Source organism: Symphalangus syndactylus, chromosome 4, assembly GCF_028878055.3.
Source record: "Symphalangus syndactylus isolate Jambi chromosome 4, NHGRI_mSymSyn1-v2.1_pri, whole genome shotgun sequence".
NCBI lineage: Eukaryota > Metazoa > Chordata > Mammalia > Primates > Hylobatidae > Symphalangus > Symphalangus syndactylus.
In genome coordinates this window covers 82,323,275-82,339,161 of record NC_072426.2, presented here as the reverse complement: position 1 = coordinate 82,339,161, position 15,887 = coordinate 82,323,275, and the positions used below count along the sequence as shown (strand labels likewise).

The 15,887-nt window shown below is 34.8% G+C and overlaps 1 protein-coding gene across 2 annotated transcripts in view; it reads left to right on the top strand.

Moving 5' to 3' along the window:
* The window catches only part of LOC129480856 (ankyrin repeat domain-containing protein 30A-like), a 124,270-nt gene that overhangs the window by 73,436 nt on the left and 34,947 nt on the right, over positions 1 to 15,887 (top strand). For both annotated transcript variants that reach the window (XM_055275260.2, XM_055275262.2), the window contains exons 32-37: positions 5,931 to 5,959; positions 6,049 to 6,121; positions 10,162 to 10,190; positions 10,290 to 10,362; positions 12,610 to 12,671; positions 14,123 to 14,213. In XM_055275260.2, the coding sequence (XP_055131235.1) occupies positions 5,931 to 5,959; positions 6,049 to 6,121; positions 10,162 to 10,190; positions 10,290 to 10,362; positions 12,610 to 12,671; positions 14,123 to 14,213 (357 nt within the window). The remainder of the gene's footprint in view (positions 1 to 5,930; positions 5,960 to 6,048; positions 6,122 to 10,161; positions 10,191 to 10,289; positions 10,363 to 12,609; positions 12,672 to 14,122; positions 14,214 to 15,887) is intronic.

The window sequence follows — 15,887 nt, the reverse complement described above, 5'->3', positions numbered from 1 at the left end:
GGATGATATGATTGTATATCTAGAAAACCCCATTGTGTCAGCCCAAAATCTCCTTAAGCTGATAAGCAACTTCAGCGAAGTCTCAGGATACAAAATCAATGTACAAAAATCACAAGCACTCTTGTACACCAATCACAGACAGAGAGCCAAATCATGAGTGAACTCCCATTCACAATTGCTTCAAAGAGAATAAAATACCTAGGAATCCAACTTACAAGGGATGTGAAGGACCTCTTCAAGGAGAACTACAAACCACTGCTCAATGAAATAAAAGAGGATACAAACAAATGGAAGAACATTCCATGCTCATGGCTTGGAAGAACCAATATCGTGAAAATGGCCATACTGCCCAAGGTAATTTATAGATTCAATGCCATCCCCATCAAGCTACCAATGACTTTCTTCACAGAATTGGAAAAAACTACTTTAAAGTTCATATGGAACCAAAAAAGAGCCTGCATCGCCAAGTCAATCCTAAGCCAAAAGAACAAAGCTGGAGGCATCATGCTACCTGACTTCAAACTATACTGCAAGGCTACAGTAACCAAAACAGCATGGTACTGGTACCACAACAGAGACATAGATCAATGGAACAGAACAGAGCCCTCAGAAATGATGCCACATGCACTATTCACAATAGCAAAGACTTGGAACCAACCCAAATGTCCAACAACGATAGACTGGATTAAGAAAATGTGGCACATATACACCATGGAATACTATGCAGCCATAAAAAATGATGAGTTCATGTCCTTTGTAGGGACATGGATGAAACTGGAAACCATCATTCTCAGTAAACTATCGCAAGCACCACCTATTCTCACTCATAGGTGGGAATTGAACAATGAGAACTCATGGACACAGGAAGGGGAACATCACACTCTGGGGACTGTTGTGGGGTGGGGGGACGGGGGAGGGACAGCATTAGGAGATGTACCTAATGCTAAATGACGAGTTAATGGGTGCAGCAAACCAACATGGCACATGGATACATATGTAGCAAACCTGCACATGTACCCTCAAACCTAAAGTATAATAATAAAAAAAAATACAAAAAATTAGCCGGGCTTGGTGGCTGGCACCTGTAATTCAAGCTACTTGGGAGGCTGAGGCAGAAGAATTGATTGAACTCAGAGGTGTAGGTTGCAGTGAGCCGAGATCACAGCATTGCACTCCAGCCTGGGCAACAAGAACAAAACTCCATCTCAAAAAAATAAATAAATAAAATAAAACATCAATGAAGTTTTTCTTAACATTGGTAAATTGCTTTATGGACATGGAACTGATGAGATTGTAGGTTTTATTGCCTTGACACATTTTCTAGCCAGTTATTTATAAGATATTATTTATTGTTGGCTATTTCAACGTGTAAAATTCAGTTATGAGATAAATTTTTTTCACTAAAAAGAAAAAAAAAAGAAATGATGCCGCATATCTACAGCTATCTGATCTTTGACAAACCTGACAAAAACAAGCAATGGGGAAAGGATTCCCTATTTAATAAATGGTGCTGGGAAAACTGGCTAGCCATATGTAGAAAGCTGAAACTGGATCCCTTCCTTACACCTTATACAAAAATTAATTCAAGATGGATTAAAGACTTAAATGTTAGACCTAAAACCATTAAAATCCGACAAGAAAACCTAGGCAATACCATTCAGGACATAGGCGTGGGCAAGGACTTCATGTCTAAAACACCAAAAGCAAGGGCAACAAAAGCCAAAATTGACAAATGAGATCTAATTAAACTAAAGAGCTTCTGCACAGCAAAAGAAACTACCATCAGAGTGAACAGAAGTTTTCAAACTTCAGAAAATCAGCTGAAAACCTTATTAACAATTCACACTGAGATTCAGCCGACTTGGGATTCTGCATTTTTAATAAGTTCTCAGGTGATGCTGATGATGGTGGTCCTTGGACCTTGCTCTAGGTAGCAAGAGGAGAGGCCGTTTGTGGGAAAAAATGTGGAAGAAGAACAATTGGATAGAAGGTCAGGACAGAAAAGGGTCAGGAGAAAGCATTATGGTGCTCTTAATTTTGAGTATGTTTTTAGTCAGGGGAGAAGAAGGGGCAACACAATAGAAATTATAGATGGAAGATTCTACCGCTAAACAAAGAAAAAGGAAAGAGTGGGAAAAATAATTTTAACAGGTGTTGAATGGGAAGAATCAAGAGCACAAGTCTAGAGATTATTTTTGCTAAAGAAGAGAGATTGTGAGGCAGGAAGCAGGGGACAAGAGAGAAGCCAGCTAGATTATTTTGGATTTTCTATGAAGGAAAATGTAGTGAACTCACTTCGGAAGCATTTAGAAAATTTTTACTGCAGAATATTAGAGTGTGGGTGCTCTAGAGACTACTGGAATCATGAGGATTTTTAGAATTAGACCAAACCTCAGTGAGTCATTAATTTTCTTTATTACTATGAGGCATCATATATATATGTATATATGTATGTATGTATATTGTTGATATTCACAATTTGAGTAAGATATACTTGAATGTAAGAACCTTGGCTTTATTTTTAAGGAAGCAAATTGTGTTGGTAAAATTGCCATTTTATAAAACCTCATTAGCAAATAACATGATACGCCAAACCCGACTAATTTTAAAAACCATAAAATTCTGAATTTATGACTTGAATACTTAAATTGTTGTTATTCACAGGTATTTTACTGATTTTAACATAGAAAATGTTATTAATATTTAATAAGTCTGTTGCAACTAAATTTAAAGCAAATGCATCAATATTGAAAGTTTATTAAATTTGCTATTCCTGATGAGGTTTGTATATCTTCCTCCATGAGTGGATCAAGAAATATTGAGATGGCTAAACTAGAAATTACAAAAATGTTGGCATACTATTATAGCATATGGTTATGAATATCAATGAATATTTATATTTAATATTATGCTCTAAGTATATATCCAAGCTGATCAATTCGTTACACTTTCACTGATGAGATGTCAGTTCTACATTCAGCTGAACTCTCATCCGCACTGTGTAGCTTCTCAATGACAGGACATATTAAAGAACATCCTGAATGTTTATAATGTAATGATATAAATTATTATAATGTGTTGCATTAAAGACACATGGTGTAGCATTCTACGTTCAGCTTTTGCATTTATCTTCTCAGTGTCATGATTTGCTCCTGTGATTCCAGATCAGTTTTCTCCTCATCAGTCAGCATATACATATTGGTATTAACACTTTTGCAAAAATCATATATAAATGGTTGTACAATGTTCTTGTCATTCTACAGCAACTCTTTATTTTTTGTTCAGCGATTAGCTTGTTTTTCATTTATTTTAAGACTTCAGGCCAGGCGTGGTGGCTCATGCTTGTAATCCCAGCACTTTGGGAGGCCGAGGCAGGCAGATCACGAGGTCAGGAGATCCAGACCATCCTGGCTAACACGGTGAAATCCCATCTCTACTAAAAATACGAAGAATTAGCCGGGCGTGGTGGTGGGTGCCTGTAGTCTCAGCTACTCGGGAGGCTGAGGCAGGAGAATGGCATGAACCTGGGAGGCAGAGCTTGTAGTGAGCCAAGATCTCCCCACTGCACTCCAGTCTGGGCGACAGGGTGAGACACTGTCAAAAAAAAAAAAAAAAAAATCATGGTTTACATTTTTACTTTGCGACACAATTAATTAGACTCTCTTCATGGTGACTAAAAAGCACCATAAATATAATTACAGATGCCAACAAACCTTTGTTTACGTGTATGTCCTACTTCATGCTATACTAGAAATTAAAAGTGAGGTACTCAAAATACAAGTATGTACAGCCATACATTTCAATAGCCATTACAAATGCAGCTCACGAATGTATAGAGCTATGCCAGGTGACCTGTCTTGACTCTGAAAACTCCAGTGTACCCCTTTATAAAAATAAAGGTAATAAAAAAAAATAACTAAGGTAGTATTTCCCTACCTGTTTCCTCTGCATGGGTTTTGAACTTCAGGGATGATCAGATCACAATTTAGAACCAGAGTTTTCAACCATACATAGGATTCTTAAGTGCCAAGTGATAAATGGTTCCTTGATGATGAGATCGCCCTTACTGTTTCATCTCTGCATGTTTTGCTTTTTCATCTTGTCTTAGAAAGTTTAAAGCCAGCTATTTTCTTTATAAAGGAAAATATTTTGGTTACATATTCATTTCCTGTCTCATGACACTCTGCTTTCTTTGCACTTAGTGAGGATGTATATTTGTCATAGTTTCACCTAAAACAAGCAGATGAATTCATGGTATCATTTCTTATATATGAATTTCTGAGGTTTCTTCAGTGCTTCAGAAGTAAATTTTAAAGATATTAATGAATCGAGAATGACCTTCTTATTGTAATTACAGCAGGTTTTTATTTAAAGCATATCATATACAATTTTAAGCACTTTTTTTCTGACACACATACATGCAATATGGTCATGCATATTTACCCTTAAAATGGTTAGACATAAATTTTGTGTGTTTCAGAGAGTTTATATCCCTGAAATGTCTTAATTATTGATCAGTCATCTCTCAAGGAAAACAACATATGTAGTTGATATTTCTAAATATATTAAAGTATGTCATACTGAAAAATTTAAAGAGTAGAGAAAAATGAGTGATTAAACATGTTTTATTAATATTGTTTGAAGAAATGAGATCTATTTCTATGTCAAAGAAATGTCGGTCTTTTTCTTGAAGCTAAGTTTTTTATAAGAGCTTATTCATAACAGTAGTTTAACAACTTGCACAGTATAACAAATAGAATTAGTTTTAGAAACAAAACAATTGTAGAATTCATTCCTTGAACACTAAAACTGTTATTCTCAATAACCATTATTGTAACATTGAAATACACAGGTTAATGATATGTAAAAAGCCTCTGGAAGTTTATTTCTAGTTTTTGATACTTTCATACAAGAAGTTTTTCCTTTTTTTGAGACAGAGTCTCACTCTGTCATCCAGGCTGGAGTGCAGTGGCATGATCTTGGCTCACTGCAACCTCTACCTCCTGGGTTCAAGTGATTCTGGTACCTCAGGCACCCAAGTAGCTGGGATTACAGGCATGTGCCAGCATACCTGGCTGATTTTTGTTTTTTTTTTAGTGGAGACAGAGTTTCACAATTTTGGCCAGGCTGGTTTGGAACTCCTGGCCTCGAGAGATCCGCCCTCCTCGGCCTTCCAAAGTGCTGGAATTATAGGCATGAGCCACTGCACCTGGCCTGTATTGGTTTGTTGATGGGTGCTCTTGGACTTTTTGTGTAAGTGGACCAGGAAATTTTAAGAGGACTAAACTGGAGAACCCCATAAATGTAAAAATACTCGTATTTCACAGGTACAAAAACGAATATACGTATGAACTTTTATTCTATAAATAGATATGCTGCTAAATTTAGAACATTCTCTGCAATGATAAGAACATTGTACCTTTGAAGTCTCATCACAACTTTGCAATTCCTAAACTACATGACAAATTGAAGAACATAATAGCTACATGTATATATTGACATAAGTGATTCTGATGTGTTTCCTTAACAATATGCCATAGCATCCTACCATTAGCTTGGACGTTTATTTTTTTGAGGGGGGCGGTGGTGGCATGACATGGTCATCTTAAATACAACTTCTTTCCTTATACAACAGCTTTCTCTTACTGGTATTAGGATTTTTCTGCTTTAGTTATTGTCATGTTAAATATATTTTCACTGTTGCAATCCTCGCAGCATGTTTGATGAAATCTATTTTTTAAATTTTCTTTGGTATATTTCTGTCACGTTGGCATGTTAACAAATACAATAACCCAAGAGACCCCAAAACCTAGTGTAATACCTTTTTAATCCAAGCATGAGGATTCATCTTCATGTTCACACTGTGTGAATATTTGGTAGGCTTTGTCAGGCTTGCATATGATCAATTAAATCTGTCCCTTTTCTTTTAGAGTCTCCTGGTAAAGATGGTCTTCTGAAGGTAATAACTTTTATATTTGTATCTTGAGTATCAACTACATATTTTATGAAGTATACATTATATATTATTTTGTTTCCAAACCCATTTAGCCTACCTGCGGAATGAAAGTTTCTATTCAAAATAAAGCCTTAGAATTGAAGGACATACAAACATTCAAAGCAGGTAAGTTTTGTAATTTTAATTTTACTCTGGAAAGAAGAATATTAAAATATTTGAAATGCTGAGAGCCTTTTCATTCCCAATGTTGTTTTCTATTCAAAATTTGATGGGAAATTTTGATACAAATAATGCCAATGTTAGTATTTATGTTTGAGAAAATGCCATTTTCTCAAGCATAACATTTAGAGATTTAAACAAAAATTCTGCTTTACCTCATGTGCTTCTACTTTAATGTCCCGATAGTATAAAGTTTCCAATTTGCAATTTCAGTACGTGCTTGGTTTTAAGGCAGGTGAATTTTGAGACTGTGAAATATTTGCAGTGGTTCAACGGCTGATTGGAATTCTGATCTTTACTTAGAAGAAAGTTTCACTTGCTGACATGACAGTTGTGAGTGTTGTCACTCTGAGAATCTTAAGAAAATCAGTTTTGTTTTGATTAGCTGACTGAGTGTGTATGTGTGTGTGTGACTTATAATTTTAAAAAATAAGTCAAGCAATCATTACTTGATGACTCTTTGCTAGACACAGTGTTTTAGAAGAGTGACCCCAAAGCATTTGGCCTTGGTGTCTTTTAATGCTATTGTAATGAATTGTCTAGAGGTACAAAACAGCCTGAATTAGTTTTTGTTGTCATTCCCATGCATGTTTAAAACATTTTACAACAGGCTGTGCACGGTGGCACGTGCCTGTAATCCTAGCATTTTGGGAGACAAAGGCAGGCAGATAACTTAATTAAGGTCAGGCTGAGTCCCAGACCAGCCTGGTCAAATTAGTGAAACCCCATCTCTACTAAATATAACAAAAAATAGCTGGTTGTGGTGGTGGGTGCCTGTAATCTCAGCTACTCTGGAGGCTAAGGCAGGAGAATGGCTTGAACCTAGGAGGCAGAAGTTGCAGTGAGCCGAGCTTGTGCCACTTTAGCCTGAGTGACAGAGTGAGACTCCATCTGAAAAAGCAAAGAAATAAAAAAACAGAAATTCACAACATATGTGTGTGGTTACAGACTATGTATAGAATTTGTTTTCATGTCTTATAGACTATGTGTAAAATTTGTTTTCATCTTTTATGGACTATGTGTAGAATTTGTTTTCATGTTTTAAATTGTCTTTTTTTTTTTTTTTTTTTTTTTGGTTTTTTTTTTGAGACGGCTCGCCCAGGCTGGAGTGCAGTGGCATGATCTTGGCTCACTGCAAGCTGTGCCTCCCGGCTTCATGCCATTCTCCTGCTTCAGCCTCCTGAGTAGCTGGGACTACAGGTGCCTGCCACCACGCCCGGCTGATTTTTTGTATTTTTAGTAGACATGGGGTTTCACCGTGTTAGCCAGGATTGTCTGGTCTGGATCTCCTGACCTCATGATCCACCCGCCTTGGCCTCCCAAAGTGCTGGGATTATGCGCTTGAGGCACCACGCCTGGCTGATGTCTTAAATTTTCAACAAATAATTGTACGCTGTACATATTGTTCTGGAAGTTCCTTTCTTGTTTGCTTATCGAATATTTTAGATGTACTCAATACAATTAGCGCTGCTTTGATTTAAGGCCTCATAGTTTGCCATGTGAACTCTAAAACACATTTAATTAGACTGTCTTTCCTAGCCACTAAAAGTCGACATTAAATGACAGCTGATATCACCGAGCTTTTATTGAAGTGGGAGTATTTACTGCTTCATCCAATGTTAGAAATTAAAATGAAAATATTTAAAATACACGAATGAAAAGTTCTACTTTCCAATACTCATTACAACTGTTACTCGTTAACCATGAAAACTGTGACATTGTGACATGTCATGAGTCTGAAAAATTTTAGTTTACACTTTTTAGAAAATAATAGTAAATAGGAGAAATAAGAGAAGGATTATTTGAACTTTTACGGCCCCTGTGTATTTGTTCAACTTCAGAGATGCTCAGATCAGAAGTTAGAATAAGAATTTTCAAAAATGCGTAAGGTTTTAAAGTGTCAAATAACAAATGGGCTCTTGTGTATGAAATAATGTCTGAAGTTGCACCTCTGAGTCTTTTTTCTCTTTTACTTTTTTAAAAAATATAAATCAAACAATTTTGTTTATAATGAAAAGAGTTGGTTACAGATTCATTTTCTGTCTCGTGGCACTGTGCTGTCTTTTGCCCTAGAGAGGATCTAGACTTTTCATATGTTTACATGGGAAGAAATAGTTCAGTTTATGGTGTCATTTCTCTTATAAATTTGTGAAATTCTCCAGGGCTTCACATACTAGTTCAGAAGATATTGATGCATTGAGAATAAACCATCTGGTTGTAACTCCAGCAGTTTTATGTTTAAAGTATACCTAATATAATTGTCAACCACATTACTCTAGAAAACATAAACAAAAAAGAGTTATTCATATTTATTTAAAAAATGGTGACCGGGTGCGGTGGCTCACGCCTGTAATCCCAGCACTTTGGGAGGCCGTGAGTGGCGTATCACGAGGTTAGGAGATCGAGACCATCCTGACTAACACGGTGAAACCCTGTCTCTACTAAAAATACAAAAAATTGGCCGGACGTGGTGGCATGCATTTTTAATAAGTTCTCAGGCGATGCTGATGCTGGTGGTCCTTGGAGCTTGCTCTGAGTAGCAAAAGGAGAGGCCTTTCAGGGGAAAAAAGTGGAAGAAGGGCAGTTGGATAGAAGGTCAAGACATAACAGGGTCAAGAGAATGGATTATATTGCTTTTATTTCTGGATATGCTTTTAGCCAGAGAAGAAGAAGGAAAAGATAGAGAAACAGAAATTATAGATTTAAGATACTGTCACTAAACAAAGAGAAAGGAAGTGTTGAACAAATAAATTTGTAACAGTGTTGAATGGAAAGAATTCTACAGAGTTAGAGGTTTTTTTTAAATTTTCTTTTAACTTTTTTTTTTTTGGTAGAAGCATTCTAGGCAGGTAACAGCGGACAAACAAGGAAGAAGGTAGGCAGGTAACTCTGGAGACTCTGAGAAGAACAGTTGAGTGAACTCACTTCAGATGCATTTAGATTATTTGCACTCCAGAAGGTAGACTGTGGGCACTCCAGAGACTACTGGAAGCAGGAGGCCTCCTAGAATCTCGGTAACCACAGGGACTCATTAGGTTTCTCTGTTAGAATCAGGCATGACAAATATATATATCGTTGATGTTAGCTATTCAAATGAGATATATTTGAAACTAAGAACATTGGCTTTATTTTTAAGAAAGTGTGTTGTTTTGGTAAAATTGCCATTCCACAAAAATTTATTATAGACTAATGATACACCAAATCAGATGAATTGTAGCAACTAAAAAAATACTGAATTTATACTTGAATAATAAGATTGCTTTTTAAAATAAATATTGCGGTGACTTAACAATGTACAAAAGTTATTTATGTTTAATTCATCTATTGCAATAAATTTTTATATAAATATGTCAAGAATGAAAGCTTATTATAGATTATTTCCATGATGAGTTTTATACATCTTCTTGCACGAGTGGATCAAGAAGCATTCCAATGGATAAAGTAGAGGATACAGAAATATAGGCATATGATTACACCATATGGTTACGGAAAACAACAAATATTTATATTTGGTATTATGACCTAAGTGTATATCCAAGCTGATCAGTTCATAACACTTCAGTGACGAGATGTCAGTTTTACATTTGGCTGAACTCTCATCATAACTATGTACTTTTCCAAAGATAGGCTAAAGAACAGGATGAATGGAATAATATAAATGATTCTAGTGTGTTTCATTAAGTATGTGGTGTAGCATTCCATGTTCAGCTTTGACATTTATTTTCTCATATAAACCCTTTTTACACATGAAACACAATCTCGCTTTTGAAGTCTTAACTGCACGATCTTTGAAACGTGTATTTATATTTTCTTCAGTGTGTTCCTGTCGTGTGTGTGTCCTAAACAAACCAAAAGAAAACTTTCCAAATCTATTCATTCTCAAATTTGAGCAAGAGGACTCAGTTAAGATACTATCACTGCATTCATTTGTGGTTGCCTTTGTCATATTTACTTATGATTGATGATACATCCCTTTTGCTTTTTAGAGCCTCCTGAGAAGCCATCTGCCTTCAAGGTATTTAGTTTTATGATTTCATTTTGAATGACTTATTAACTATGTATTTTGTGAACTATACATTCTTTATTTATACATTTTGCTTCCAACCCCATTTAGCCTGCCATTGAAATACAAAAGTCTGTTCCAAATAAAGCCTTCGAGTTGAAGAATGAACAAACATTGAGAGCAGGTAAAATTTTCAATTTAACTATGCAAAGAGGAATATTTCAATATTGGACATTTTGAGGGTCTTTGTATCCCCAGTGCTTTATATTTTTCAACTTTGATGAAAAGATTTGATCTAGATAATGCCAATACTGGTATTGATGTTTGAAAACCTGGTATTACAAGAACAGTAATTTTCAATATTTTTTTAAAAAATGTAGCCTTAATCTCAGGTGTTTCTACTTTTGTATCCCGAAACTGTAATGTTTTCTATTTTGAACTTCTGTATTTCTTAAAGATTCAAGAAGGCGAATGTTGAAACTCCAATTTCTTTTTTTAGTTCTTCGAAGCTTGATTCAAATACCACGGTTTACTTCGGGGATCGCATCTTTTACTGATATAACACTTGTGTTTTAACATGAATTACCTCGTTTCCGTTGTTGTCACTTTGAGAATCCTAAGAAAATCAGTAACTCGGATTAGTGAACTCTGTGTTTGCGTGTGTGTCTGCGTGTGTGCCTGTGTGTGCCTGTGTATGTGTGTGGTAACTTTACCTTGTAAAGATGAGGAAAGGAATTATTCGTTTCTTTGTGAATATTTGATAAACACACTTTTTCATGAAACTGTGATTCTGATGCATTTGGCTTTAGAGTCTTTTTACACCAGTACAATTTATTGCCTAGAAGTAACTAATATTCTAAACTATTTTTTAAAACTATTCTTATACATGTTTAAACATTTTACAACATGTGTGCATGGTCATATTTAATATGTATAATTTTTTTCAACTTCTAATGCATACATGGTTGTACAGTGTAATGTTTGGCAACATTCTTTTTTGATCAGCATTATAATTTTTAGAGACATCCATAAAGGACACAATTAACTGTGTTTTTAAATATTAGGTTGTTTATAAAATTCCATTGTATGTCAGTACCATAGTTAATTGCCGAATTTTTATGCTGATAAGTAATAAATAAAAATGAAAACATGCAGATTTCCAAGTCTTTAAAAAGCTAGTTTTATCTGCTGATTTTTTAGTTATTAGAAATTAAAAGTAAAATATTTAAAATATTTCCTTGTGCAATCATACATTCCACCAGGATTTCGAACTGTGACCCACAGCTTATTAGAGCTATGGTGTTGCAACACGTTAGATCTCTGAAATGATCCAGGGTTCACTTCCAAGAATGAGTGAAAATGGTGACTTACCAAAGTATGATTTAAGTTTCTTGGACCTTCTGCATGAAATATGAACATTAGCTATGCTGTGATCACAAGTTAAATTTACTTTTGAAAAGCAGCTATACAATTGGTGGATGTAAAATGATAAACGCACCCTTAATGATAAAACACGGTCTTTTAAGTTTTAGTTGTGCATGTTTGCTTTTTTCTTTAACCTGATTCAAATAGTTGTAATTTGTAGTTTGTGCTGATAAAGAAAACTGAACGTTATTTTGGTATAAATTCATTTTCTGTGTCATGTTCCTGAGAACTCCTCAAGTCTTGTGTGGGCCTTGATTTATCCTTATCCTACAACATGTGGGAACCTTGGATTACTTAAGGCAATTATTTTTTCCTATACATTTCTAATGCTTCTCCAAGGTGTCCCAAGCTGACTCTGAAGATATTGTTGCATTAGGGAAGAAGTATGTCATTGTAATTGAAGCAGTTCTTAATTTATATGCAGTAAAAGTTTTTTAAGCTTATCTTCCTAAAACATATACACACCCAAAACACACCCAATACACTGTCATAGCATATTGAAATGTAAAAGGGTTGGACATATAGTTGACTGACATCAAAACGTTAATACTCCTAAAAAATCTTATTCATTGATAAATCATCTTTTTTGAAGAACTGTGTAATAGAGATTGCTGAGTCAATCAAACTAAGTAATACTACCAAATAAAAATTTACAAAGAAATGAGAGATGATAGGTAATTAAAGTTTTCTGAATGAACAGAAAATATAGGACATACTGTGTTTCACAGGAGAAGAGGATATGACTGCTTTGAGAAGAAATAATTCATACAAGTTAGTCAGATTTCTATTCTTCTGCATTCTAATGAAATAATGTTAATTTTCAGACTTTTTAGATTTCAATTCTAATGTAGTGACTATAGAAGTAGTCATTGTAATCAACAAAAAGAATATATGGGCTACAGAGGAAAAACCACAGATTCATGAATGAAAGTAGATTTGTATATGTGTTTAAAATTTATAGTAGAGAAATGTTCTCATGAATGTATCTGTGATTAACCTTTTATAGATGAGATGTTCCCATCAGAATACAAACAAAAGGACAAAGAAGAAAATTCTTGGGATTCTGAGGTACTATGTGTTATTGATTTTTTTAATGTTAGTATTGCATGATGTGAAAACATAAAATCAGATGCTTAGACTTTATTTTCTCACCTCTGCATATGTCACCCCCAAATTATTTTTGATATTTTTCAGAATACGCTTAACAGAGAATCTATGTGCTAAGTAGATTACTGCTTCATAGTGAAATTCTATGAATTTGTAGGATTAATTTAAGCAGTCAATGTGGTATAGTGTAAAAAATAAGGCTTAGAATTCACTAGAAATTCACATGGGATCTGAAGTACGTTTGTCTAAAAGCAAAAGAATTACACTGAGTCCAGCTATGGGCAAATATATGATTCTGCCTTATATCTAGATGTACAATAGTTCTACTTTGATTCGTAGAAAGACAGTTTGAACTGCAATATTGTAAAAGTTGGGACCTGAAAAGTTAATGCCTGGGACTTGAACATATTGACGTATATTTATTATTCAGTATAGATCTGAGGGAACATTTCAGGAGAAAGAAAAGCACGAGGAATAGGAAACCTTGTGGGACTATAATAACAAGAGTATTGGTTGAGTAGTCTTTTGAAATATATAAATTATATTTTCACAAATAGAACTCCGTGAGTCCCTTTATGGCAGTCAAGCTGCAGCAGCATGAGCGTCAAATAATAGTGATGTATTTTAAGGTCACAACTGTGGAAAGACATAGAAAGTATCTGACCTCTTAGAAACAAGCAGCTGCTGCCTGGTAGTAACAGCAGAGGGTGGAAGTCAATAGGTAGATTTTATCTGATATTTTATTAGAGAAAAAGACTTTAATAACTTGTTTGCTTTCATTTAGACTAAATGACATAATTTTTTTCTTACTGCATTTACATTCTATTCAAGCACTTTTTCTATCACCATAAATTTTGTCAAAAACATGTTGCTTATTTTAAGCCCTTGTTTACCAAAATAAAGCAGCTTTTTCAACATTCTGTGCATACAGTATATGAGAGACTCTAAAAGTACTCTTCATGACAAGCATCATTTTTAACATTAAACAATTCTATGATCATGCATATTTTAAATGTTTAATGCCGCATCTGTTATGGCAAGTAGCAAGAGTATTGTATTTTGTTTGAAATGTCATATTTATTTTTGATGAGGACTACAACATAAGTTAGATATTTTTAAGAGAGATACCTTTTGAAATATGCACGACTGAATTTTTTCGTGTATGTGATTTGTTTTTCCTGCTCAGTAACCAAGTTAATGCTTACATGAACATAAAGATAAGCTTGATGTAGAGAGGGTTATGTGAGGTTTTCTATCAAAATGTTTTGGTTTTCTATATGTGTCAGCTCTTAAGTTGAATCGCTTGCAAAATAGGACATTGTGTTTTTTAAAAAATTTAATTAGAAAATTTTGATATTCTTCATTATGAGGATTTGTCCATTGAAATTATTTGTTGATATTACTTTTAACAGAGTCTCTGTGAGACTGTTTCACAGAAGGATGTGTATTTACCCAAGGCTACACATCAAAAAGAAATCGATAAAATAAGTGGAAAATTAGAAGGTAAGACCCATCTTTTATTTAAAAGGTCATTTGACCAAGTATTTCTCTAAACTGATGAGGAAGGATATCCTCTAATAGCTGAAGAAAATTACCTCCTAAATGCAAAGCATGGAAAAAAAGAGAAGTGAAATGGTGATAAGTTATATGTCTCATCAGATGTTGGCAACAGACTGTATTGAGAGTGCTGAGAAGGAGCTGAATTATTAGTTTGAATTCAAGATATTCCAAGACCTGAGGAAAATGAGAAAATAATAAAGAAGAAAATAGTAAAAGAGGAAATGAAGACTGAGAAAAACAGAGCATACAGAGAGTACATGAAGGAACAAGAAGCAGGTTTATATAAAGGAGGATGATAAAATGAAATAATTCTTTAGGAAAAGATTGGGTATGGTTAGAAATTTGGGAAGAATACAAAGTAACCTTTTAGTACCAAAATTTACCAGAGAATTACAGCAAAAGTATTCTGACTCTTAATGTCTTTCTCACTGGTGGGAAGCCATTAGGGATGGAAGCACCTGACCATGGAGAGCTGTGTTCTATTTGCCATAGGTGAGAATAAACATATATGCATGGCCACACATGTATATAACTTGTCATATACATGCCTTGTAGACCAGAAATTTTCATAGAAAATCAGCTGAAAACCTTGTTAACAATTCGCACTGTGATTCAGCTGACTTGGGATTCTACATTTTTAATAAGTTCTCAGGTGACTCTGATGCTGGTGGTCTGTGGACCTTGCTCTGAGTAGCTGAGGAGAGGCCTTTGGTGGGAAAAATGTGGAAGAGCAGCAATTGAATAGAAGGTCAGAATGGAAAAGGGTCAGGAGAAAGCATTATATTACTTTTATTTTTGAGTATGTTTTTAGCCAGAGGAGAAGAAGAAAGTGGCAATGCAATAGAAACTATAGATGGAAGTAAAGCAGTCCTCAGCAAATGTGAAAGAACAGAAATTATAAAAAACTGTCTCTCAGATCACAGTGCAGTCAAACTAGAACTCAGGATTAAGAAACTCATTCAAAACCACTTAACTACATGGAAACTGAACAACCTGCTCCTGAATGACTACTGGGTACATAACAAAATTAAGGCAGAAATAAAGATGTTCTTTGAAACCAATGAGAACAAAGGCACAACATACCAGAATCTCTAGGACACATTTAAAGCAGTGTGTAGAAGGAAATTTATAGCACTAAATGCCCACAAGAGAAAGCAGACAAGATCTAAAATTGATACACTAACATCACAATTAAAAGAACTAGAGAAGCAAGAGCAAACACATTCAAAAGCTAGCAGAAGGCAAGAAATAACTAAGATCAGAGCAGAACTGAAGGAGATAGAGACACAAAAAATCCTTCAAAAAATCAATGAATCCAGGAGCTGGTTTTTTGAAAAGATTAACAAATATGATAGACTGCTAGCAAGACTAATAAGGAAGAAAAGAGAGACGAATCAAATAGACTCAATAAAAAATGATAAAGGGGATATCACCACTGATCCCACAGAAATACAAACTACCATCAGAGAATACTATAAACACCTCTATGCAAATAAACTAGAAAATCTAGAAGAAATGGATAAATTCCTGGACACCTACACCCTCCCAAGACTAAACCAGGAAGAAGGAGAATCCCTGAATAGACCAATAACAGGCTCTGAAATTGAGGCAATAATT